The sequence below is a fragment of the Salmo salar genome, chromosome 19 (assembly GCF_965601325.2).
Source record: "Salmo salar chromosome 19, fSalSal1, whole genome shotgun sequence".
Taxonomy (NCBI): Eukaryota; Metazoa; Chordata; class Actinopteri; order Salmoniformes; family Salmonidae; genus Salmo; species Salmo salar.
In genome coordinates this window covers 75,972,501-76,000,443 of record NC_138309.1, presented here as the reverse complement: position 1 = coordinate 76,000,443, position 27,943 = coordinate 75,972,501, and the positions used below count along the sequence as shown (strand labels likewise).

General features: G+C 46.9%; 1 protein-coding gene across 3 annotated transcripts in view; it reads right to left on the bottom strand.

The window, feature by feature from the left end:
* Window positions 1-3,402: 3,402 nt before the first annotated feature.
* LOC106579554 (ras-responsive element-binding protein 1) overlaps window positions 3,403-27,943 on the bottom strand; it is a 79,337-nt gene continuing 54,796 nt past the window's right edge. For 2 of the 3 annotated variants that reach the window (XM_045702700.2, XM_045702698.2), the window contains 9 exons: window positions 27,648-27,737; window positions 27,397-27,560; window positions 20,269-20,413; window positions 19,898-20,040; window positions 11,937-12,126; window positions 9,038-11,762; window positions 8,572-8,763; window positions 7,665-8,453; window positions 3,403-7,097 (listed from right to left, as the gene is read on the bottom strand). In XM_045702700.2, coding sequence (XP_045558656.2) covers window positions 6,391-7,097; window positions 7,665-8,453; window positions 8,572-8,763; window positions 9,038-11,762; window positions 11,937-12,126; window positions 19,898-20,040; window positions 20,269-20,413; window positions 27,397-27,560; window positions 27,648-27,737 — 5,145 coding nt within the window. In that variant the 3' untranslated portion in view covers window positions 3,403-6,390. The remainder of the gene's footprint in view (window positions 7,098-7,664; window positions 8,454-8,571; window positions 8,764-9,037; window positions 11,763-11,936; window positions 12,127-19,897; window positions 20,041-20,268; window positions 20,414-27,396; window positions 27,561-27,647; window positions 27,738-27,943) is intronic. The other variant, XM_045702699.2, reaches the window with a different exon arrangement.

Genomic DNA, 27,943 nt, shown 5'->3' with positions numbered 1-27,943 from the left:
AGAACCCATTTCTCAATACTTAGGTCACTTTTTCAAAACTCTTCACACAGTTCTCCTAACCAACTTTCAGCTTGGCACAGCAGTTCATTTCACACCCAAAATGCACTAAAACTACCAAAACACTTCATACATGTCTCAAATCAACTCATTCTTCCATAACACTAGCAAAGTTGTCACCCAACAAGCACACTTTGTCACTCATAAAACAACGACCTAAAAACACTAACAACAGGTAGCACTACACAATGTTTTCTTTTGTAACATTTCTTTACAAAACAAGAATGACACCTCTACTCTTTACAATTCATTGCAGTATATGTTACAGGAATGAATGAGACATGATGCAATATGCTTCAATATGTTTATGTCATTTTTTGGCATTGCGTGATTCCAAAATCAAGAATTTGTATATACACCATCCACCAATACAGATACAGTAGCAATGCTAGTCAACCCTGTCTTCTGCATTTGGCCACAGGTTCTCATCCACATCACATCTTATGTCATCTTGGGCAATACACCTAGGAAAGAGTATTTTGGCATGCCTGGTCCATCCCTGGCAATCTTTTGCAGATATGTCCAGGCATCCAGCATTCATTGCGTCCAGGAGGGACATTTGATCATGTGGATGGTGGTCATAAACCTTCCACCTCCATGAGGAAAATCATTCCTCTATGGGGTTGAGGAATGGAAAGTAAGGTGGGAGGAAAAGTGACACCATCCTAGGATGGACTTCAAACCACTCTGTGACTGCACGGGAGTGGTGAAATGTCACATTGTCCCATACAATTACAAACGTTGGCCGATTTCACCTCACTGCAACCCTTTCCTCACCTGGCACAACCCTTCCATAGAGGTCATCCAGGAATGAAATGAGAAGCTCGGTGTTGTATGGCCCAATTAGCGGTTTGTGTAACAGCAATCCATCACTGCTGCACACATTGTGATGTTGGCACCCCTCTGGCCCAGGACATCCACTGTGGCTCCTTTTCCCATCCCATTCCTTCCTCGCCGCCGTGTTTTGGCCAAGTATGTATATGTGGCGTGTTTGCCTGGCTTCAATCTCTATGACTCTCTAAAATAAGGCAACATAAGGCAAAATAAGAGTTAGGCTATTACGGTAGTTTACATTATACCTAAAAACATGCCATTGTGTCCCTCTGCCCTGCTTGGTTTTGTTCAAAACCAGTTCTGTATTTTATAGTCGTCTTACCTGGACATATTGGTTCCTGAGTTGCTTGACTCGTTCAGAGTTCCTCTCAAAGGGGACAGTGTACACCTGCTTTATCCTGACTTGATGTTGTTTCAGGACTCTAGAAATAGTTATGCTTACATTGTGAATATTTCTAAATGTAATGTCTGCCAACACTCTGTCCTGAATCTCTATGAGTTTTATGCCATTGTTTATGATGAACATATCAACGATTGATTCCTGCACAGCAGTGAGAGTCCTACCTCTCCCGCCTGTGGGAGGTACCTGTTGGGTCCTACGCAGAAATACAAAAACAATTACACACAAGTGGGTTTGGAGGCTCTGCTCAATTTACTTCTGTAATGTGCAGTTCAGTCAGATGCCCTTGCAGAATGCACATCTTATCTGTTGTTTTTCTGGAAATTTCTCTCAATAAATGCTACTGTTGAGCATTGATGATTTGTCTGCACTCTCAGACTAGCCACTCTCATTGATAGACCATGATTTATTACAGGATCAATTATAGTAGCCCTAATCTCATCTGAGACTACAGCTTTTGATCTTCCTCTGTCTTCTTCCACCACGCATACCTACTCCTCTCCCTCTCCCAGCCACTCTTCTTCCTCTGTCAGCCACTTCTCTATTTCTGGCTGGGTCCATGTTTACATTACAGTACAGCATTATTCCTAAGATGTCCCCTTTTGTATAGATGGTAATGTAATTGACAGACTAACACCTGGGCAGGTGTTCAGCTACAATGGGAATCAGCTGTGGTTGGTCTAATTGTTTTGATAGTATTTCATGTTTTAGATTTGGAATATATTTCAATACGGTATTGCTGTCTTATTCAATTTTGTGTTATGTTAGGTTTTGAACTTAAGTTTAACAGTTTTGAAATGAGTATGTAAACATGTGCAAATTGGCCTGTAGGTACATAGAGTTTTGGTGGTGGTTGTGTCTGAGAAAAGAATTCATGAAATTTGAAAGATGTAGTCATTGAATGCCTTTTGTGCCAAAGCGATGAAAAATGATCCACAGTTTAGCCCACGTAGACTGTTGTTGTGTTCACTGTGTGAAGAGTTTTGAAAAAGTGACCTAAGTATTGAGAAATGAGTCCTAGCAATTGTAAAAAACTGTAAATTAAGTGCCTTTTAATATAGACCACATGGAAATTCTATAAATATGATTTTTAATATGAATAAAGACTTGCTAAAGTGCCAAACATGCAGCATTTTGACATGTCCCTTTGTGCACTCTTATGTGACTTCTCTGTGAATTATAACCCCAAAATATCGAAGTTTTCACCATTGTAAAGCCCCAGTTTATAGTGATTCATTTTAAAGTAAAAAAAACAACAACCTGTCCCTCATTTTAAGGTGAACCCTGTTACTTGAACTGAACTCTCGTTTTAATATGGGGAAACTATTCCTTTTTCAAAAGGAACATTAAACAGGCTAGAAAGTTATAAAATTACATTTTGGGGGGGAAGCTTGCATTCAATTGCCCCTCCCTGTTTGCACACAACAAGCTTCAATTCCCCCTGTCACAAGGGGATGTATGGCTGATTTAAGATACTTATTTGGCACTAAATAGGCACTTACTATAGTAATTTCTTTCATTTTAATTTCACCCATGTGTATTTTATTAAGTTGAACGACCCTATACAGAGTTTAAAAAAAAAAAGGGGCACCACGTGGACATGGGTGAATGTTGAGTATGTTCACTTTGCACCCTACATTCATGGATTACAAGACACATGCTTAATTGATTCAAAGTGTATAGGATAGGGTTGCCCCGAACTGAAATATGCTGGCTTGGATATTTTCTTTTCACATTGTTCACGCTTTCCAGCAGCTATGGTGGACGTATAACCAGGGCAGCCCAGCATAGCTCGGGCTTGGCTCAGTTTGAACCTTGAGGCCACTTCCATGCTCAGGTTGCACAACTGATCTTCACATATTGGACTCAATGGTTGTGATTCAACAGATATTTTTGCGCTACAACCGAGGGTTTGTCTGCACAAGAACTTTAACTCAATCATTGTGTCTCCAAAACAGCTGTGTAAACATTTTTGTAAAGACAAACTCTGTATCACAACTGTTGTGTCAAATGTGTTGTACAAACTGTGTGTACATAGTGTAAAACAGAATTCAAAGTACAGGTGATCAATGCAGGTTTGTGCCAGACAATAAAAGACACTACCAGGCCAGTTTGATTCACACCTTTCCTTAATATATCTTTATTGCTTTTATTTTTTAGACACAGAACAGCTTACATTTCTGATTCTGAAGCGCTGTAATACCAGGAGGGAGGGGGGCAGTGTAGCTAACGTTAAAGGTTCTGATCCAGGCCCATTTATGAGGTGAGTTCTGGTGTAGCCATAGCAGCGACACAAAGTTCCCTTCCACAAAAGGTCAGAACGTCAGACAGTGACACAGCCACTTTCATTGGTTTTTACAGTCACAATTTGATTTCCTCTTCAAATGAGAGAGGTTGAAACGAGAGGTGACTGCAATTTGAGGGAGGGGGTAAAAATGTATAATCAATCAAAAGCAGACAAAAAATAATAATGGGTATAGTATTAAAAAAAGATTCCTGCTGACAGCACGCTCTCAACCAAGAGGATTTTTTGCACAAGTTCATTTTCTCTGTTCTGCTGATTGCAGTTCACAGTCAAGTGCTAAATGTAGTGATTTACAGTTTTAATCGTAAAAAAAGAACTTGTAAGAACTTCTTGCAACTCAGGAAAATGAAGTATTGAATATGCATTTTATAAAGACCCTGAGAGCGAGATGGAGAGAAAAAATAAATCATCCATAATTGAACAAATTAGGGTTACATGCAAAACAAGCCAGAAACTCACCCATTATCTGAAACACAATGAATTTCACAGTTTTATACATATTTATATATCTGATAAAAAGAAAAAAACTTAGCCAAACTAAAAATAATAAATGAAACAAAAATAGACCCACACAGTCTATAAACAAATACAAAGGTCTACATAAAGCTTTCAAATCAATAGTGATTATTGCTAATAGAAGTCCCGGGCCGATGCTGGGCGACCATTTTGTGGATTTGAATCCGGTATTCTCTGCAGCATCAATGTGGTAATAATACATGGCTTCTCCTCAAGTCACATCTATTCACCCCTCACCGGATTTCCAAATAAATACAATAAAAACAGTCCATGTGCATTCTCATGGGACTCATAATCATACACCCACACAGGGTCAAAGGTATAAATGAGATAAGCTGAGTGAGTCCCTTAACACAGTGTTTTTTTACAACACAATTTCATTTAGCATTCTATTCTGACAATACTTTCCCAGTGCCTGAGAGCAGGATTGGGATGGGGGAGATACTGTGGTACGGCCACTAGAGGGCAGACTTCTTTCTGCATGGAGTACTTGCCTCCCCACCTGTCAATGCGCCGCACCCCCTCCTCTTCCCTCCACTTAATACTCTGTGTTACGTTCAAGTTCCAAACACAGCTCAGAAATTCACTTCAGTTCATTCTCTCTGATTGCTTAGCTGTTTATTGTCGTAGTAGGTTTGTTTGTAATTTGTTAGTGCCATATGGGCAGTTGCCTGGCAGAGGCTGACTAGTCCAGTGCTCTCTGCTCTTGGTCCGTCAGCCTCCAGCCAGCCGATGCTGCCTGCGTCTTACCGCGCCATGAGGTTTGATTTGTTTGCTTCTGAGTTTTTTTTAAATATAAAATGAGAAGAAAAGGAGAAAAAACACATACATTTAGACAAAATTCAACCCCGCAAGGTGACATGATTGACATTTGAGTCCCACCTCGGAAAAGATGCTCTTGAGGGTGGAAGGGGGGGCGAGTGGCGTGGTGGAAGGTGGCTGCCTGAATGGGAGGCAGCAGGGCTACAAAAGTTCAAGTAGACAAAACAGAGTAGTGTTCCACCTAGAGCACGAGGTGAGGTTCTGCATCAAAATAACCCAGCAGAACTACAAGTAGGCCTTTAAGAACACAGTGACGGTTGGTTTTGGAAGACGTCTAAAGGAGCGGCAAGGAAATGAGTTTCCACTAAGGGGGAGGTGGACAACACAAGCCGGACACACTGGTGGTAGTACAGACACAGTACAAGTTTCTAGGAACGCTAGAAAGTGACAGTGAGAGATATGGGGGGGGGGTACACATATCAAGCCCTTTTGTTCTGGAAAAGTACATTTCCTCAAACACCTTATATCCCCCAACCTCTCCTGAATGAATAACACACACACACACACACACACACACACACACACACACACACACACACACACACACACACACACACACACACACACACACACACACACACACACACACACACACACACACACACACACACACACACACACACACACACACACACACACACACACACACAATGGTCAACGCACATGAAATTAAATGAGAATGATTCAGGGAAAAAACACACGTTTCAGGCAAATATTGCCCATATCATGGCAAGATAAAGAGAGCCTAGGGGAAAGCAAAAGCATAGATCTCAGATATGGTTCGCTATCCATTGTCAGGTCTGTTTTCTTTGATTTGCCTCCTAACACCAAATCATGTCACAGTTCATTCATGTATTCTCAATACAAACAGAGACTATCGATGATGGTTATCAGGGATAAGGGGTCATGAGAGAGTAAATCAAGTTGAAGAGGAGAGAACGACAGTCTTTTTTCAGGACACCTTTGTGACAGCCTGACGAGTATCTGCTCTAGCTGTGTTTCCAGTTACATAAGTGACTTTATCCCCACTGCTGGTGAACTTACTCAAGTCTTTTCTCAGTCTCAGCATTGTTTTTAAGGTACGACTGTGGTTTAAATATACAATAACAGTTATTTTTGTCTGTCACACACTTGATCATTTAATATAAATCGGTCATGGTAAATTTGATTTCATTTATTGCTTATTCAAAGTTCATCTCATAGAATCCAAAAACAATTATGTAATCATCATAAACGCTATAAAAAATTAGATCCTCCGTAGATAAATGTAGATAAAGATATAGCAAAAAAACTAACAAAATAGAAGTAGTAAGGCACTTAGAAACAAGGTGTTTCTTCTTGATTTCATCGTCTTGCATTCTTTAGGAGTACTTCTATCTTATGGCACTGCGGCACATACAGCGGTCCACTGCATAAAGAGAACCAGAGACTGGGGGTAGGAAGGAGGGTGCCTCCCTCACTCAACACCCACCAAGGGAGCCTCGCCAGCGGGAAGGATGTGCTCCAGGGAAGGCTTTGTGTGGATCTCCAGTAGGCCTTGGATGAAGCCTTCCGAGGGGCCATCGGGGTCTTTCTCTGGGGTAGTGGGCTGTGGGGCTGGGGACTCTGTGGAAGATTCTTTGGGGGTTTCTGTTGGTGTTTGAGTGGCTGCATTGCCATCTGTTTCTCTAGCCATTTCAGAGGCTGATACCTCAGCGTCTAGTTCTACAGCTGTTTCAGAGGGTCCGTCTGAGGTTTGTTCTACAGACGGGTCAGGAACGGATTCAGAGACTACTTCCGAGACTGCTTCCATGACTGGCTCAACGAGCGGCTCAGCTATGGCCTCTGTAGCTGACTCTGACTGGGCTGGTTCAGTGGTGGACAGGGACTGGGCCAGGGATGTGGGGCCTGGCAGAGGGGCCTCTTTCTCAGTTCCCTCGCCTCCCTCCTCCCTGGCCCCTCCGGTGCCTTCACTCTCGTTTTCTGAAGGAGGGCAGGTGCTGGTGGGGGTGCACTCTCCCTCCTCACTAGCTGAGTCTCCGGCCGGGGCTTCTGCCCCATTGGCATCAGCTCCATCTGCCCCCTCGCTGCCCCGCGGCTTCAGGTGGATCCGCTGGTGCCTCACCAGGCTGTGCTTCAGGGTGAAGGTGCGCTCGCACGTCTGGCACTTGTAGGGCCTCTCACCTGAAGAAAAATATAAACATGTACATCATTATTTACAGCAGAACAGGGTCAGGTAAAACATATCTTTAAAAGAAGGTAAGGCCCCCCACTTTTTTTATTTTATTTTTACCCCCTTTTCCTCCCCAATTTCGATCTTGTCTCATCGCTGCAACTCCACAACGGGCTCGAGAGGCTAATGTCGAGTCAGGAGAAACATGACCTGCCAAACCGCGCTTCTTAACACTCGCCCGCTTAACCTGGAAGCCAGCCGCACCAATGTGTCGGACGAAACACCTTTCAACTGACGACCGAGGTCAGCCTGCAGGTGCCCGGCCCGCCACAAGGAGTCGCTAGAGGACGATGAGCCAAGTAAAGCCCCCCCGGCCAAACCCTCCCCAACCGGGACGAAGCTGGGATAATTATGCACCGCCCTATGGGACTCTCGATCACACCCGGTTGTGATACAGCCTGGGATCGAACCCAGGTCAGTAGTGATGCCTCTAGCACTGCAACGCAATGCGTTAGACCGTTGCGCCACTCCCCCCCCGGCTTTTAAAACCAAAGTTGCCCCCTGGTATCAACTAGTACCTGTGTGCGAACGCATGTGTCTTGTCAGATCCTGCAGTGACCAGAAGCGTTTGCTGCATACGTTACAGATCTTCTTCCTCTTGTCCGCCTTGCTCCCCGACCCTCTGCCTGCCTCTCCTTCATTCTTTGGTTCTGCTGCCCCCTCCTCGTCACTTCTCTCCTCCTTCTTCTCCTCCTCCTCCTCTGAACCACTGTCCATCACGCTGCCCACTCCCTCGCTTTCCGGAGCCTCCTTCTCTCCCTCTCCCTCCTCCTGATCCTCCTCCTCGGCGGTGGTTGTAGTAGTGTTGGGGAGATCCTCTGGGGCAGGCCCAGTCTCCTCTGTTCCACAAGCCTCTTCGGGGGGTGCAGTCTCACACAAGTGCGCCTTCTCGTGGCGAGCCAGGGTGGCGGCATAACGGAAGTTTTTCTTGCAGCTCTTGCAGGTGTACTTGGAGGGCTCTTGGTCCTGCTGCTGGGCGGCCGTCACTCTATCTGGCTCGGCCACCGCCACCACCTTATCTCCAACCAGGGAGGTCTGGGGCTGCTGGCCTTCTGACGAGAACTTGAAGTCGATGAGCTTGCTGGCGAAGTTGAGATCCAAGCTCTTGTTGCTCTGCGAATCGTCGTTTTCGTCATTTTCAATGTTGTTGTTGTTGTTAGGTTGCGGTTCCATCTCCCTTAGCAGCAGCTCAGCAGTGTCTGGTGTTTGGTCTGCGCTGGGCGACTCGGATGCAGAGCTTTTCTGATCGGGGTCCATGCTGCTCAGGTCCAGAGCCTCTCCTGCAGTCTGCTCATTCTCAGAACTCTCTGGAACACACACACAAAATTAACCGCCAAATTACAGATAGATAGGTACAGAATGGTAACCTATAGATCAGACCGTACATTACAGTGCAATACAGTACATTACAGTACAGTTTCTTACCTGCGCTGTCGTGTGAACCCTCGTCGCCGTCCTTGTTCTTGGACATTTGGCCGTTGCGCCGCAGCGAGCGGTTGGTGACGCCATGCTTGCGCAGCAGGTGGCGCTCACAGTTGGACTTGGTGGAGAAGAAGGCGTCACATTTGGGACAGGGGAAGGGCTTCTGACCTGTAGCCGACAGCACATTAGAAAAGACTGAACGTCACATTAGAAGTATTAGGGACATGTTGTGGACCCACAGGAAGTTGTAAATATGCTAAATGCAAGCAGTTAGACCCTTTAGAAAACCTGTGAAATTAAGAACCATCTTGTAATTGTTGTATAAGATACGTTTTTCTACAATACTTAACAGTATCTTTCAGGTATCATTGCATTGTTTCAACCAGGCTATTTACGCAGTATTTCAACATTACTGTGTGTTGGGTATTTAGGGAGTTATCCCATCTGTGTCTGTTTCCATATGGCTTACCAGTGTGTGTGAGCATGTGCCTCTGCAGGGAGCTGGCCCAGGGGAAGACCCGGGGGCAGAAGGGACAGGTCATCTTCTGCACTGAGTTGGAGTAGGCATTCTTCTTTCCTCCTTTGGACTGGGGCGGCACAGACTGAGGAGGCGACTCTTTCTCCTCTTTCTCCTCTCCCGGGCTCTGTCTCCCCTCGTCCCTCCTTCCAAGCTCCACCGCACTCGTCCGTAGGTAGGTGCTGAACTTGTTAGCGTCGGTGGTGGCTAGCATCTTCTCCACGCTGGCAAACTCCCCACTGGACTCCAGGTCCATGCCGCTGTCTGTGTTCTGGTCGGGCGTGGGCACACGCACAGGTGCCATAGTCTTGGCCTGGCTCGGTGGCTTCTTCCTAGTGCGCTTTCTGGACGAGCCCTCTAGGGGGAGTTCTTCCATCGAGGCTTCAGAGCTGTTGTCGCCCCCAACTAAACGCTCCGGTTCTGTCTGGAGGCCATTGACGCCGGCGCCAGCCTTGTTATCCGGCGTGGGCTCCCTCTTGAGCAAATCTGGAGCCGTTGAGACGGAGGAGATGATCTGGGCGATGGAAGCCAGAGGGGGATGCTCTTTCAGGGAGGAGGAAGAAGAGGTCGGTTTGGGCAGCAGGGGCTTGAGACGGAGCGCCCGGCCTGTGGCAGTAGGGGTACTAATGAGAAGCGGGGAGATGGTCACTGGGGGGAGCTGGTAAGAGCCAGACTGGGGGGTTTTCAGATTCTCCTCATAGCTCTTGTCCAGCTGAAGGGCTGAGGGGAGGTGGTCCAGTACGCTGGGGAAGGGCAGCTCCTTTTTGATCTCTCGGCGCTCCACACTCACTGGGTCAACAGCGGTGGCGTCTCTCTTCAGCCTCTTGTTGGGGTTCTTGGGGATGGACAGGTCAATAGGTTCCATGGAGCAGTCGTAGGCTACCAGGCTGACCGTCTCCAGTTTGATCCCAGGAGAACCGGCTAGGCTCCCTGAACCGCTGCTGGTCCCACCCCCCCTGCGGCTCTTGTTGGAGAAGTCCAATGGCTGATCCAAGTCACCAGAGGAGCAGTAGATGCTGAGATCCTCCACCTTGACCGGCTGCACAGTGGCACTGGGGGTGGGCGTAAGGCCGTTGAGAGCCAGAGGGCTGCTGGAGCTGGCCCTGGAGGTGGTGGCTGTGATGGCGGGGAGAAGGGTGGCAATGTGATCCTCGATCTCCCGCTCCTGCACCTCGGGGTGCTGCTTGAGCATGTGGTGGATGCAGTTCCTCTTTGCCAGGAAAGCCGCCCCGCACCGCCGGCACTCAAAGGGCTTGCGCTGGCAGCCGTTGTGGGTGCGTAGGTGGATCTGGAGAGCCCGGTAGCTCTTTAGATCCTCACCACAGAAACGGCAGGCGGTGTCGCCGGCGGAGGCCAGCTCCAAGGGATCCTGGGTGGTGGTCGACGAGACATACTTGATGTTCTTCTCGATCTCTTTCCTTGTGTTCTTCATGTGCTTCTTGCGCAGGTGGCGCTCGCAGTTGGCCTTGACGGTGAAAGGGTAGTGGCAGACGCGGCAAACGTAGGGGCGCTCGCCGCTGTGCGTGCGCAGGTGGCGGATAAGGGTGGCCTTGTCGGGCGCCACGTAGTCGCAGATGTTGCACTGATGCGGCAGGATGCCCAGGTGGAAGCGCATGTGCGCCTGCAGCACCCCGGAGTAAACAAACACCTGATCGCAGAAGCGGCAGGGGTAGGAGGCCTTGACGCCGCCGCGGTTGGAACCCCCTGCCCCCTTCTTCCCTCCGGCCGCCTGGCCCTCCTCTTGTTTGATTTGCAGCTCTGTCGAGTCGTTGGGCATGTAGGCGTCGCCCATGCAGTCCGCCTCCATCTGCATCTTCTCCAGGGAGGCTTGGCTGCCCGAGGAAGAGGAGGACGATGACGAAGACTCTTGGGGCATATTGAGCAGCTGGCTGGCCGGCGGGGGCAGGCTGGGGCTGTTGCAGCCCAGGGAGGCCTGCTGGGTGCTCTGGAGAGGCGGCAGCGTGGAGGCAGCCAGGCTGGAGCGTGGTGCCACCATGGGCTTTGGCTTCAGTGGGGGCATGGGCTTGCAGCCGGCCACCTGGCCCTGGCCGGACACTCCCCAGTGGGGAGCCTTGGCCAGAGATGGCAGGAGGCCCATCTGACCGGGGGCGGTCGAGGCCACCTTCAGGATCTGCTGAATGTCAGCCAGCTCCATCAGGCCAGCCTCGCCACACACAGGCTTGACCGCAGCACGACCACCTGGGTGGAAGAGGAAGCCTGTGGGGAAGGGCTGCAGGGAGAGCAGGCTGAGGGCCTCCCTCTGGGACAGGCCCTGCAGGGACGAGGCCGCCACCAAGCCCAGGCCGCCGAGGGATCCCGCAGCCGCGGAATCCGCCTCGTGGGGCAGGGTGGAGGCCAGAGGCTCCACCTGGATGACCCGGATGCTGTCCAGCTGGGCTTGCCGGACCTCATCCTCCGAAGGTTGAAGCTTGACCTGGGAGATGTGCTGCAGACCCAGGGTCTCCAGGAAGCTGGCCTGCTGAGGGGCCGGGGTTGCTGGCTTCTCCTGGGCCACGAGGGGCTCCTGGGCGTCCCCTGTGGGTGACGGCTGCTGTTGATGAATGGTGGTCTTGTGCAGGACCAGGGCTGAGAGCAAGGGGAATCCTTTGTCGCAGGCTTCACACACGAAGCGGTGGAACTTGCTGGTGCACCGGCGGAGGTTGGTCTCACACCAGACCTGTTGGAGAGACAGACAGGGGGTTAGAGTGTGGAAGAGCAGACTGAGATCTCCTGTGATAGATGACCAACATATCACCAGTATCAGTTTCATAATCATAATAATGTGTGGTATCAGTATCAGTAGCATTGTGAGCATTAGCAACATTATTCTGTCCATCACTTCTCCTCTGACCTGGGCGATGTGGGGAAACTTGTGGCAGGAGAAGTCAATGAAGGCCAGGTCGTTGAAGCCAGAGGGGATGGAGGGGTTGTTTTGGATGAAGGGCCGTCCGCCGGGGTCTATGGGCAGCTGCTTGTGAATGCCAGCGTTGTGCCGCAGCAGGCCACGGTGGGTCCGGAAGGAGAGGCAGCACAGGTCACACCTAGAGACAAGACATAGAAAGATGATATATTTAAGCAATAAGGCACGAGGGGGTGTGGTATATGCCCAAAATACCACGGCTAAGGGCTGTTCTTAAGCATGACGCAACACGGAGTGCCTGGATACAGGCCTTAGCCATGGTATATTGGCCATATACCACAAACCCCCGAGGTGCCTTATTGCTATTATAAACTGGTTACCAACGTAATTAGAGCAGTAAAAATACATGTTTTGTCATTCCTGTGGTATACGGGCTGATATACCACAGCTGTCAGCCAAATCAGCATTCAGGGCTCGAACCACCCAGTTTATAAAAGATGATATATAATATTATATCTACTGTGTTGTTGTTGTTTTTACTGTACTTTTACTATTGTAGTGCTGCGTTGTAGTCTGGTACAAGAAATACACTTTATAAATCAAATTGTTTGTGTGGATAACTCCCAGTGTGGCCTGTGGCAGTGCTGGCTCGGGCCTCGTTAGACGCTGAGAGGGACAGCTGCTCAGTGTCTCCCACGGCCAGCCCTCTTATCGGCCACCGTGTGGCGAGGTGTCCAAGGGGATTACACACAGCTTTATCAGGACGTGTATACCGACACACACACACACACACACACACACACACACACACACACACACACACACACACACACACACACACACACACACACACACACACACACACACACCACACCTAAGGAAGGACCAAATGTGTCTGAGCGCCTCATGGCCCACCTTCATCCCTGCCTAGGCTCACCCCACCTCATCCCACTCACCCAGCCCCCCTCATCCCACTCCCCCAGCTCCCCCATCCCACTCACCCAGCCCCCCCCCCCTCATCCCACTCACCCAGCCCCCCTCTCATCCCACTCACCCAGCCCCCCTCATCTCACTCACCCAGCCCCCCTCATCCCACTCACCCAGCCCCCCTCATCCCACCCCCCTCATCCCACTCACCCACCCCCCTCATCCCACTCACCCACACCCGGTGGTGTAAAGTACTTAAGTAGTACTTTAAAGTATTTATACTTAAGTAATTTTTGGGAGTATCTGTACTAGAGGTCGACCGATTATGATTTTTCAACGCCGATACCAATTATTGGAGGGACAAAAAAAGCCGGTACCGATTAATCGGCCGATTTTTTCCTGTATTTGTAATAATGACAATTACAACAATACTGAATGAACACTTATTTTAACTTAATATAATACATCAATACTATCAATTTAGCCTCAAATAAATAATGAAACATGTTCAATTTGGTTTAAATAATGCAAAAACAAAGTGTTGGAGAAGAAAGTAAAAGTGCAATATGTGCCATGTAAAAAAGCTAACGTTTAAGTTCCTTGCTCAGAACATGAGAACATATGAAAGCTGGTGGTTCCTTTTAACATGAGTCTTCAATATTCCCAGGTAAGAAGTTTTAGGTTGTAGTTATTATAGGAATTATAGGACTATTTCTCTCTATACGATTTGTATTTCATATACCTTTGACTATTGGATGTTCTTATAGGCACTTTAGTATTGCCAGTGTAACAGTATAGCTTCCGTCCCTCTCCTCGCTCCTACCTGGGCTCGAACCAGGAACACATCGACAACAGCCACCCTCGAAGCAGCGTTACCCATGTAGAGCAAGGGGAACAACTACTCCAAGTCTCAGAGCGAGTGACGTTTGAAATGCTATTAGCGCGCACCCGCTAACTAGCTAGCCATTTCACATCGGTTACACCAGCCTAATCTTGGGAGTTGACAGGCTTGAAGTCATAAACAGCGCAATGCATTGCGAAGAGCTGCTGGCAAAACGCACGAAAGTGCTGTTTCAATCAATGCTTATGAGCCTGCTGGTGCCTACCACCGCTCAGTCAGACTGCTCTATCAAATCATAGACTTAATTGTAATATAATAAACACACAGAAATACGAGCCTTAGGTCATTAATATGGTCGAATCCGGAAACTATCATCTCGAAAAGAAAATGTTTTTTTTTTCTTTCAGTGAAATACGGAACCGGTCCGTATTTTATCTAACGGGTGGCATACCTAAGTCTAAATATTCCTGTTACATTGCACAACCTTCAATGGTATGTCATAATTACGTAAAATGCTGGCAAATTAGTTCGCAACGAGCCAGGCAATGAACGCAAGAGCAGTGACACAATTTCATGTTAGCAGGCAATATTAACTAAATATGCAGGTTTAAAAATATATATACTTGTGTATTGATTTTAAGGGAAAGGCATTGATGTTTATGGTTAGGTACATTGATGCAACGACAGTGCTTTTCTCGCAAATGCGCTTGTTAAATCATCACCCGTTTGTCGAAGTAGGCTGTGATTCGATGAGAAATGAACAGGCACCGCATCGATTATATGCAACGCAGGACACGTTAGATAAACTAGTAATATCATCAACCATGTGTAGTTAACTAGTGATTATGTTAAGATTGATAGTTTTTTATAAGATAAGTTTAATGCTAGCTAGCAACTTACCTTGGCTTCTTGCTGCCCTCGTGCAACAGGTAGTCAGCCTGCCATGCAGACTCCTCGTGGAGTGCAATGTAAGGCAGGTGGTTAGAGCATTGGACTAGTAACCGGAAGGTTGCAAAAACGAATCCCCGAATCCCCCCTGAACAAGGCAGTTAACCCCCGTTCCTAGGCCGTCATTGAAAATAAGAATGTGTTCTTAATCTGACTTTCCTAGTTAAATAAAGGTGTAAAAAAAAAAACATTCGGCAAATCGGTGGGCAAAAATCCCGATTGTTATGAAAACTTGAAATCGGCCCTAATTAAAATCGGCCATTCCGATTAATCGGTCGACCTCTAATCTGTACTTTACTATTTATATTTTTGACTACATTTATTTCATTACATTCCATAAGAAAATATTGTACTTTTTACTCCATACATTTTCCTTGACACCCAAAAGTACTAGTTACATTTTGAATGCTTAGCAGGACAGAAAAATAGTCCAATTCATGCACTGATCAACCAAACATCCCTGGTCATCCCTACTGCATCTGATCTGGAGGACTCACTAAACAGAGAACATCCCTGGTCATCCCTACTGCCTCTGATCTGGAGGACTCACTAAACAGAGAACATCCCTGGTCATCCCTACTGCCTCTGATCTGGAGGACTCACTAAACAGAGAACATCCCTGGTCATCCCTACTGCCTCTGATCTGGAGGACTCACTAAACAGAACATCCCTGGTCATCCCTACTACCTCTGATCTGGAGGACTCACTAAACAGAGAACATCCCTGGTCATCCCTACTGCCTCTGATCTGGAGGACTCACTAAACAGAGAACATCCCTGGTCATCCCTACTGCCTCTGATCTGGAGGACTCACTAAACAGAGAACATCCCTGGTCATCCCTACTGCCTCTGATCTGGAGGACTCACTAAACAGAGAACATCCCTGGTCATCCCTACTGCCTCTGATCTGGAGGACTCACTAAACAGAGAACATCCCTGGTCATCCCTACTGCCTCTGATCTGGAGGACTCACTAAACAGAGAACATCCCTGGTCATCCCTACTGCCTCTGATCTGGAGGACTCACTAAACAGAGAACATCCCTGGTCATCCCTACTGCCTCTGATCTGGAGGACTCACTAAACAGAGAACATCCCTGGTCATCCCTACTGCCTCTGATCTGGAGGACTCACTAAACAGAGAACATCCCTGGTTATCCCTACTGCCTCTGATCTGGCGGATTCACTAAACAGAGAACATCCCTGGTCATCCCTACTGCCTCTGATCTGGCGGATTCACTAAACAGAACATCCCTGGTTATCCCTACTACCTCTGATCTGGAGGACTCACTAAACAGAACATCCCTGGTCATCCCTACTGCCTCTGATCTGGCGGATTCACTAAACCGGATTCACTAAACTCACATGCTTCGTTTGTAAATGATGTCTGAGTGTCCCCCTGGCTTTCCATAAATAAATACAAATCAAGAAAATGGTGCCATCTGGTTTGCTTAATATAAGGAATTTGAAATTATTTATACTTTTACTTTCGATACTTAAGTATATTTTAAACCAAATACTTTTTCTGAAGACTGAGACTTTTACCCCTCATCCCTCCCGTGGTTTCACACCTCTGTGTGCCTGCTACTGTGGGTGTGTGGTGGGTAACCTGTGTACACATTCATTGTGGGTGCCTGTGTGTGTGTGTGTGCGTGTGTGTGTGTGTGTGTGTGTGTGTGTGTGTGTGTGTGTGTGTGTGTGTGTACATCTGTGGGAAAGTCTGTGTGTGTGTGTGTTTTCTGTCTCTCACACCCATCTGCAAGAGCCATCTAATAGCACAGAGGTTGGCTCAAGCCCAAAGAATTACCCTCCTCCACTGGAATGAAGGCGCTGCCACTACATGGTGTGTGTGTGTGTGTGTGTGTGTGTGTGTGTGTGTGTGTGTGGGTGCGTGCGTGGCGTGCGTGCGTGCGTGCGTGCGTGCATTTGCGTCGCTGCAAGCCGAATGCGTCGTTTCTCAGCTTCTTAGAAACCGTGTACAAAGAGGTTCCCAAGCCAGCCAGTGCAGCCATATCCTCTTAACTGGCCGTCTCAACTCTTGTGATTAACTGGGATTAGGGCTAAATTTGCAGCTCTTCCTACAATAATGAGATTGCTGCCCAACTCAACTACAGAAAGGCTGCATCTGTCTTCTTTTCAGTTCAGATAAATACATTCCTATGTGTGAGTTATGAGCGGCTAGCCATTCAACCCAAGTTGCGGTTGGAGTTGAGTCGCTATGGTGATCTGGAGATTGTGATGCCTCCATGGAAACGGATCCACTCCCCCTTCCGTTGTCGAGCTGACCACGTCCCGACGCTTCCCCTCTGTGACTCATTAAACCACCCCCCACCCTCACTCCTCCATCCCTGCTCCCTCCATCCCTGCTCCCTCCATCCCTGCTCCCTCCATCCCTCCCTTTCTGGGGAGAGCCTCCCTGCTGACTCCCCACTTTTTAGCCCTCGGGCCTTGCACCACAGCATCAGTGCCCCGAAGTTAATGTCTTCCAATGAGGAAGAGGCCACCGAGACGGGCTTTAGCAGTATGATGGACAGAGACCACCAGGTGTATAGGACCAGGGTAGAGGGAGGGCAGAGGTCATTCGGTCTGTGACCATAGCATTGACCCCTGATCCTGGTGGCCTTTATGACCACTACTGTCACCTTCATTTTAACTTCTGTTGTTGACACAGGCCTTTTGGTTGCTGTGGCAACATCATTTGGACAGAGCCAGAATGGATTTTGGGATTTATCACCCCACATTCTATCATCAATTCTAACTGTTGATTTGACTGTCACCAAAATACACTAAATATACAAAAGTATGTGGACACCCCTTCATTAGAGGATTCGGCTATTTCAGCCACACCCGTTGCTGACAGGTGTATAAAATAGAGCAGATAGCCATGCAATCTCCATAGACAAACATTTACACACAAAAAAAGGCCTTACTGAAGAGCTCAGTGACTTTCAACGTGGCACTTTCAAAAGATGCCACCGTTCCAACAAGTCAGTTTGTCAAATTTCTGCCTTTCTAGAGCTGCCACGGTCAAATGTAAGTGCAGTTATTGCGGAAACGTCTATGAGCAACAACGGCTCAGCCGCGAAGTGGTAGGCCATACAAGCTCACAGAACGGGACCACCGAGTGCTGAAGCACATAGCACGTAAAAATCGTCTGTCCTCGTTTGCAACACACTACCGAGTTCCAAACTGCCTCTCGAAGCAACGTCAGCACAATAACTGTTCGTCGGGAGCTTAATGAAATGGGTTTCCATGGCCGAGCAGCCGCACACAAGAAAACTATCACCATGCGCAATGCCAAGCGTTGGCTGGAGTGGTGTAAAGCTTGCCACCATTGGACTCTGGAGCAGTTGAAACGCGTTCTCTGGAGTGATGAATCACGTTCCACCATCTGGCAGTCCGACGACGAATCTGGGTTTGGAGGATGCCAGGAGAACGTTACCTGCCCTAATGCATAGTACCAACTGTAAAGTTTGGTGGAGAAGGAATAATGGTCTGAGGCTGTTTTTCATGGTTCAGGCTAAGCCCCTTAGTTCCAGTGAAGGGAAATCTTAACGCTACAGCATACTAGAGGTCGACCGATTATGATTTTTCAACGCCGATACCGATACTGATTATTGGAGGGCCAAAAGTGTTGGAGAAGAAAGTAAAAGTGCAATATGTGCCATGTAGAAAAGCTAACGTTTAAGTGCCTTGCTCAGAACATGAGAACATATGAAAGCTGGTGGTTCCTTTTAACATGAGTCTTCAATATTCCCAGGTAAGAAGTTTTAGGTTGTAGTTATTATAGGAATTATAGGACTATTTCTCTCTATACGATTTGTATTTCATATACCTTTGACTATTGGATGTTCTTATAGGCACTTTAGTATTGCCAGTGTAACAGTATAGCTTCCGTCCCTCTCCTCGCTCCTACCTGGGCTCGAACCAGGAACACATCGACAACAGCCACGCTCGAAGCAGCGTTACCCATGTAGAGCAAGGGGAACAACTACTCCAAGTCTCAGAGCGAGTGACGTTTGAAATGCTATTAGCACGCACCCGGCTAACTAGCTAGCCATTTCACATCGGTTACACCAGCCTAATCTTGGGAGTTGATAGGCTTGAAGTCATAAACAGCGCAATGCATTGCGAAGGGCTGCTGGCAAACGCACGAAAGTGCTGTTTGAATCAATGCTTACGAGCCTGCTGGTGCCTACCATCGCTCAGTCAGACTGCTCTATCAAATCATAGACTTAATTATAACATAATAACACACAGAAATACGAGCCTTAGGTCATTAATATGGTCGAATCCAGAAACTATCATCTCGAAAACAAAACGTTTTTCCTGTCAGTGAAATAGGTGGCCCAAACTGTTGCATATACCCTGACTCTGCGTGCAATGAACACAAAATGACACAATTTCACCTGGTTAATATTGCCTGCTAACCTGGATTTCTTTTAGCTAAATATGCAGGTTTAAAAATATATACTTCTGTGTATTGATTTTATTAAAGGCATTGATGTTTATGGTTAGGTACAGTCGTGCAACGATTGTGCTTTTTTCGCAAATGTGCTTTTGTTAAATCATCCCCCGTTTGGCGAAGTCGGCTGTCTTTGTTAGGAAGAAATAGTCTTCACAGTTCGCAACAAGCCAGGCGGCCCAAACTGCTGCATATACCCAGACTCTGTTTGCAAGAGAAGTGACACATTTTCCCTAGTTAAAAGAAATTCATGTTATCAGGCAATATTAACTAAATATGTAGGTTTAAAAATATATACTTGTGTATTGATTTTAAGAAAGGCATTGATGTTTATGGTTGGAGCAACGTGTACCTAAGCGATTATATGCAACGCAGGACAGGCTAGATAAACTAGTAATATCATCAACCATGTGTAGTTAACTAGTGATTATGATTGATTGATTGATTTTTATAAGATACGTTTAATGCTAGCTAGCAACTTATCTTGACTTCTTACTGCATTCGCGTAACAGGCAGGCTCCTCGTGGAGTGCAATGTAAAGCAGGTGGTTAGAGCGTAAGGTTGCAAGATTGAATCCCCGAGCTGACAAGGTAAAAATCTGTCATTCTGCCCCTGAACAAGGCAGTTAACCCACCGTTCCTAGGCCGTCATTGAAAATAAGAATGTGTTCTTAACTGACTTGCCTAGTTAAATAAAGGTAAAAAAAAAGATATATATATATATATATACATACATACGTGTGTGTGTGTCTGTGTGTGTGTGTGGCTCCAGTACCTGAGCGTGGTGTCAGGGTGTGTGTCCATGTGGACTTCCAGGTCGTACTTGCAGCCAAAGGTCTTGAAGCAGATAGGGCACGGCAACACCTCATCATCCCCCTGGCCTGAACCCAACTCCTCCAACACGCTCTCCTCTAGCACCTGGACACACACACACACACACACACACACACACACACACACACACACACACACACACACACACACACACACACACACACACACACACACACACACACACACACACACAAACACAAAGGTAACAATATTAATGACTTGGCTGGAAATGTAATTTGGTGCACTAGAGGAGATGCGTGCTCACATTTGACAGTGTGTTGAAGTATGTGTGTGATTTTGTGTGCGCATTACCTTTTTTTGGGCCGGTTCGTCGCTTCGCTCCTTGTCCTCGTCCATGGCCGACCTCCTCTTGGCGGAGGGGCGACGTCTCTTGGTGGGCAAGGGGGGGCTGATGGGAACGACGCCAGCCGGGTCTTTGTCATGGATCTTCATATGTCTGCAGGGAGGAGAGACAGACAGGAAAATACGTCAGAACAGAACACAAGACGGCACAAAACAAGCCAGGTCCCCGATTGGTTTGTGCTTTAGCCTACTTCATTATTATGACAATGCAATCAGGAGTTGACAGGAGAGCAGAAATAGACTGGCTACTATGGTCGTTGAGGAAAAGTTTGCTGGCTAACTCAGTGATCCTGCTTTGTAACATGCTTGTAGTATCCTCAAAAAAATGCTGGATTGATGTACACCACTGATTTCATTGCCAGTACTTTGCAGCGAGCCTCAGATCTACTGAGGAGACAGTGTGGAGGGTTGCCAGGTTGGGAAGCTGGGCTCAACACACACACACACACACACACACACACACACACACACACACACACACACACCACACACACACACACACTTGGGAGGAGGGCAGAACGATGGTAATAGTCTTTAAATTGCTCCCATTATCCAGCCGACTCAGCAGGCCCATATAAAGGCCTAACTCCAGACCAGGGAAAAGGGCCATGAGGGTACCATCAAGGACAGTCATCTCCATTACGCTAATGACGGCTTCAGTGGAGCCCTTTCCATATTATATACTGAACAAAAATATAAACGCAACATGCAACAATTGAAACAGCCCTGGTGGACATTCCTGCCGTCAGCATGCCAATTGCACGCTCCCTCAAAACTTGAGACATCTGTGGCATTGTGTTGTGTGACAAAACTGCACATTTTAGAGTGGCCTTTTGTTGTCCCCAGCACAAGATGGACCTGTGTAATGATCATGCTGTTTAATCAGCTTCTTGATATGCCACATCTGTCAGGTGGATGGATTATCTTGGCAAAGGAGAAATGCTCACTAACAGAGATGTAAACAAATTTGTGCACAACATTTGAGAGAAATAAGCTTTTTGTGCATATGGAACATTTCTGTGATTTTTTTATTTCAGCTCATGAAACATGGGACCAACACTTTACATGTTGCGGTTATATTTTTGTTCAGTGTATATGTCACGTTTGCCTTCTCTAGAAACGTTTACAGGGATAGTTCGGATATTTATTTTCTATTCGTGTCATTCAGATATAGTTATACAGTTGGACATAGATGATGTTTATTTGCACTGTGGTGGATGACTGGACCACAGAAATCAGCCTGTTTAGACAGAGGGTGTCCTCTGGAAGCCATTGTTGCTGCTGCTAACTTCCCTCCTCCGACACCACTTCACTACACAACTTTTCAGCTGTCGGGCTATGTCACATAGAGGAGAGAGGGGGAGGGAAGGAGAGAGGGAGCGAAGAGAAGGAGAGAGACAAGGAGGGGTGTACAGAGAGAGCAAGAGAGAAATGGGGAGAAAGACAAACGGAAGGATAGAGATGTGCGAGGGATAGCGAGACGGTAAGAGAGAGAAAGAGAAGAGATGAGCTGTCACACAGGACTTCTATAAGAAAGGCCTGACTATCAGCACAGGAAGTCATGTTATCTATGGGGGGAGGGGGGAAGGATGGGGGAGGAGGAGGGAGGAGGGGACAATGTATAGCTGGGGGAAGGGGGAAGGATGGGGGAGTGGTGAGGGATGGGGGAGGAGGAGGGAGAGAGGGTAGAGAGGGAGGAGGGGGTTGAGGCAAAGTGAACTGTTAGCTAGCTAGCTAGCTTCATCAAGGTAAATGTGACTTGAATGTGTTCTTCAGAAGCTGATGACAGTCTAAACTGAGAGAGGGGTCAAAGATAACTGCAGAGCTAGGAGAAGAGTGATGAATGGTGGGGGGGTCACTAAACCATACAGGAGTCCTTTTTCTCCCCCTCCCCCTCTAATCTGTCTGGTGAAAGGTCAAATGCCATCGGTTGATTTAAGGAAATGTGTGTGCGTGTGTGTGTGCATGTGTGAAGGGAGGGGGGACAAGAGGGCTAAGACCCTGGCAAACACATCAGCACATCCCTGACAGGCCTAGCCCACAGAGACATGCATCAGTAGCCAGTCATAGGGCCTCTGTATGTTTGCTAACATTTCAGTGTGTGTGCTAACATTTCAGTGTGTGTGCTAACATTTCAGTGTGTGTGCTAACATTTCAGTGTGTGTGCTAACATTTCAGTGTGTGCGACTGTGTACTCATACTTCTGTGTTGGCAAGTTGCTGCTTGAATAAAGATGGGGCATGATTGTGCAATTGTGTGGGCCAACTTTTTTGTGAGTAACTTTGATAGTGTGTGTGTGCATGGATATGTGATATAGCTATGTCTGTGTATACGTGTGTTTGCGTAAGAGTGACTACGTACATCTGTGTGTGTGCCAGTGTCAATAAGTGTGTTTGTCTGTGTAAAACTGTGTGTATTCGCCAGCATCAGAGAGGAAAGGTCAGCCAGCACCGGGTAGGCAGCACAGGTCTCGGCTTTCACTCTGCCGTCAGTGCCTGAGTTATAAATAGCAGGCAGGCAGCGAGCTGGCCGCCCATGTGGGGACCTGACAGGCAGCAGCCGCATCCACCTGGACTCTGACCCCCGGCCACAGCCAATCCCGAGAGAGCCAAGCTTCCATGTCAGCACAGCGAGATTGGATGAAGCCAACTTGTCTTTGTGTCACCTCAGCCACTCTCCTCAATTCACCTGTCCTGCCTACAAGACATTTCCACAGTCTATCAAGTTGGTTGATGGTTTGATCCGCACCAGAGGTTACCATGTGACAAAATACCTTGTTATCTATACTGGAAGAAAATTATCTATTTTTTAAATAAAAAATCTAAAGAAATGTGTAATTTACATTTATCATCAGGATATTGTAGTGCACTCAAACAGCTCCCATTACACCAAGGGTAAAAATACACCAACTTATCAAGATGCTATCCATCAAAGACAAATGTATTCTTTCAATATCATTTATAGTGTTCTTATGAGAGAAAACAAAAAGAAGAGACAGAGCGAGAGAGACAGAAAAAGAGAACTCCTCAGACTGTGACAGTGGGGGTTGATGATTCAACAGGTCTCTTCTCATCCAAACTGAAAAATTCCACTGCACCAGCACAGAGGGTGGACAGGGGGCGCTGTAGCGTCAAAATGCTGCTCCCTGCTCTTGTGCAATGTCACACCAAGGGCATTCCTCCTTACCATCGCAGTTTCTCTCTCGCCTTCTCTTCTAGCACATTTTAATGTCCTCCCTTTCCTATAAAGAGTTAAAGCAAATAAAAGCACACCATCCACTACTGACTGGCTCAGTCTATTCACCAGGCCCTTCATAGGGTTGGGGTGTATCTCCTTGGCAACCGGCTCACAACAGCAGGCCCCATTTCATTTGATGTTCTGGCAACAAAATGGCTGCTCCACTGCCAGTCATATGGACAGCTCCATCACATCAGCCCAGAGCTGGATGGATTCAGTACCGTGGAACATTCACAAGGAAGGTGGCAGATAGAAATAGAATGAATAGAGCCCACTCCATCTCAGTGTGCTTTGAGTTTCTTACCCCAAAGTGTCGCTTCTTTTTTGGAGTGTTAAGAAAATGCTAAATAGAGTGGTGAAAAAGAACACTTATATGCAAAGTAACAACTTAGTATCGCCTAGTATTTTCTAAACAGAATTCATCCTCATCCTTTGACATCCTGTGAAACTAGAGAGCACTGAGCTACCAACACACAAACGTCTTTCTGACAGTCGTTCTCTCTCAGATTGAGGCGGCCTACACTCATTGTTTCCTGCCCACACCTCTTCATTCCTTGCGCATGAGAAAGCTGCATCTACCGAGCAGGCAGACTACTGTCCTGGTGCATCCCTATCATGCAGACAGCAGACTTCAACATCCAGCTGTTTAGATTTCACAACAACACTACTTCATCAGGAGAACTTAACTAACTGTGCAGCAGGACCACTTCAGAAGCTTATGTTGTAGGGCAGGTCAACTCAATGGGATGGCGCTTCTTACATCAGCACATCACATTCAAACCTCAAGCTCCAAATTCTACTCAATTCAGTCAAATCTAGTCAATTCTAGTAAATTCAGTAGATTCTAGTCAATTCAGTCTAGCATGCTGGGAGCAGATACCCCATCAGTTGTCGTGTGTGTGTGTGTGTGTGTGTGTGTGTGTGTGTGTGTGTGTGTGTGTGTGTGTGTGTGTGTGTGTGTGTGTGTTTGTGTGTGTGTGTTGAAGTGGGGAGGAGGCCAACGTCATCTTCCCACTTCCTGTGTTCTGCTTTGCCTAAACAGCAACCCCTGATAACGCCCATACATTTATCTCTGTGCCACAGTCCTCCTAACCCCTCACCCCTCCATGTAAATGGCCTGACAAACGTTAGCTTGAAGATAGGGGGTATAAGCATCAGGCAGGACCTTGAAAAGTCAACAGGTTCTTTCATTTATTCATTCAACCCCATTTTCCCCTTAAGGCCTTGTTGACCATTGGTGTGTGGGCATAACAGACCAAAATATGCCCACTGAATTATGTCTGAACTGAAGATGAATCTATATTCTTAGTCATTTCTGGTAAAAAAAGAAAAATTATAATTGAAAAAATGACCCAGCACCACTGGGGGGAGGGTCTTTGCGACTGTACCGTGCAATGATTGGCTTTGTATATATGTGTATTGTGTTTTTGTTTGAGGCATTCAGACATTTTTTGGGAGAGAAAAAAAACAATGCTTTCCCTCTGGGATTTGTTTGTTTACTGAGTATCGTGTTTTATATCAACTGCTAGGCTATTCTAAAGGGCGCGTTTGCAGCTGGCGACAGGTGCTAATGCTGGGATTTGTGTGGCGGGAGCAGGACTGCACATGTGTTTGGGTGGTGCTGCTGTCATAGCTGGGAAAGGTAATGTTTACAGAGAGGCTTAAAGATCAAAACCTTAGTCTTGGTAATACTCTCAGCCTTCCTTGGCATACAATCTTTACACAGTCCATGGCATTTCTTGCGAGATAAATAGTAATTTTCTAAAGCTTGAAGGGGGAAAAAAACTGTACAGGTAAACTACCCCGGGTAATGAAACATCTACTGTACAGGTAAACTACCCCGGGTAATGAAACATCTACTGTACAGGTAAACTACCCCGGGTAATGAAACGTCTACTGTACAGGTAAACTACCCCGGGTAATGAAACGTCTACTGTACAGGTAAACTTCCCCGGGTAATGAAACATCTACTGTACAGGTAAACTACCCCGGGTAATGAAACATCTACTGTACAGGTAAACTACCCCGGGTAATGAAACGTCTACTGTACAGGTAAACTACCCCGGGTAATGAAACGTCTACTGTACAGGTAAACTTCCCCGGGTAATGAAACATCTACTGTACAGGTAAACTACCCCGGGTAATGAAACGTCTACTGTACAGGTAAACTACCCCGGGTAATGAAACGTCTACTGTACAGGTAAACTACCCCGGGTAATGAAACATCTACTGTACAGGTAAACTACCCCGGGTAATGAAACGTCTACTGTACAGGTAAACTACCCCGGGTAATGAAACGTCTACTGTACAGGTAAACTACCCCGGGTAATGAAACGTCTACTGTACAGGTAAACTACCCCGGGTAATGAAACGTCTACTGTACAGGTAAACTACCCCGGGTAATGAAACATCTACTGTACAGGTAAACTACCCCGGGTAATGAAACGTCTACTGTACAGGTAAACTACCCCGGGTAATGAAACGTCTACTGTACAGGTAAACTACCCCGGGTAATGAAACATCTACTGTACAGGTAAACTACCCCGGGTAATGAAACGTCTACTGTACAGGTAAACTACCCCGGGTAATGAAACGTCTACTGTACAGGTGAACTACCCCGGGTAATGAAACGTCTACTGTACAGGTAAACTACCCCGGGTAACGAAACGTCTACTGTACAGGTGAACTACCCCGGGTAACGAAACGTCTACTGTACAGGTGAACTACCCCGGGTAATGAAACGTCTACTGTACAGGTAAACTACCCCGGGTAATGAAACATCTACTGTACAGGTGAACTACCCCGGGTAATGAAACGTCTACTGTACAGGTAAACTACCCTGGGTAATGAAACATCTACTGTACAGGTGAACTACCCCGGGTAATGAAACGTCTACTGTACAGGTAAACTACCCCGGGTAATGAAACGTCTACTGTACAGGTAAACTTCCCCGGGTAATGAAACATCTACTGTACAGGTAAACTACCCCGGGTAATGAAACGTCTACTGTACAGGTAAACTACCCCGGGTAATGAAACGTCTACTGTACAGGTAAACTACCCCGGGTAATGAAACGTCTACTGTACAGGTAAACTACCCCGGGTAATGAAACATCTACTGTACAGGTAAACTACCCCGGGTAATGAAACGTCTACTGTACAGGTAAACTACCCCGGGTAATGAAACGTCTACTGTACAGGTAAACTACCCCGGGTAATGAAACATCTACTGTACAGGTAAACTACCCCGGGTAATGAAACGTCTACTGTACAGGTAAACTACCCCGGGTAATGAAACGTCTACTGTACAGGTGAACTACCCCGGGTAATGAAACGTCTACTGTACAGGTAAACTACCCCGGGTAACGAAACGTCTACTGTACAGGTGAACTACCCCGGGTAACGAAACGTCTACTGTACAGGTGAACTACCCCGGGTAATGAAACGTCTACTGTACAGGTAAACTACCCCGGGTAATGAAACGTCTACTGTACAGGTGAACTACCCCGGGTAATGAAACGTCTACTGTACAGGTAAACTACCCCGGGTAATGAAACGTCTACTGTACAGGTAACTACCCGGGTAATGAAACGTCTACTGTACAGGTAAACTACCCCGGGTAATGAAACGTCTACTGTACAGGTAAACTACCCCGGGTAATGAAACGTCTACTGTACAGGTGAACACCATTAGCAATGGTTTTCTTCGAGTTTCTGTGTTTGACACACAAAACAGAAAACAATGCAGAAATCACACCAGGCCTTACCACAAAGACTAAACATCAGCAGGTAGCCATGTGATAACCAGTTAGAGTGAGTGTGAGTGAGGGTGGGTGTCTAACCTGTGCATGTTGCCATTGGTGGTGAAAGTCTGTCCGCAGAAAGAGCACTTGTAGGGCCTCTCTCCGCTGTGCACTAGCATGTGGCGGTCCAGCGAGCTGGCTGAGCTCAGGGCCTTGCCACAGATGCTGCATGAGTGGTCCGTCGCCCCGTTGTCCGAGTTGTGCTGAGAGAGAGATTATAGTGTATAATTACTACATGTTATGGTTATTACTTCCATTACTTTATGTATACTTGTGAATAGTAGTGTTACCTGTCGGATGTGCATAGTGAGCTGGTGCTGGGTCATACAGTCCTTGTCACACAGGGGACAGATGAAATCTGTACTGAAGTCTTTGGCTTCCTGTAACACAGTCCCACACAGGAGGAGATCAGAGGTTAGAAACACAGAGAGAGGCGAGATGGGAACATACTGTATGGTCCAATCCTGTAAGGTCCAATCCTATAGTAACTTCATCTTTGAAATAGTTCAGATTTGATAATTGGGGTTGGCTCTACGGCAAAAATACTTCCTCTTGGCTTTCATTACTATGCTGTAGATGGATGGAC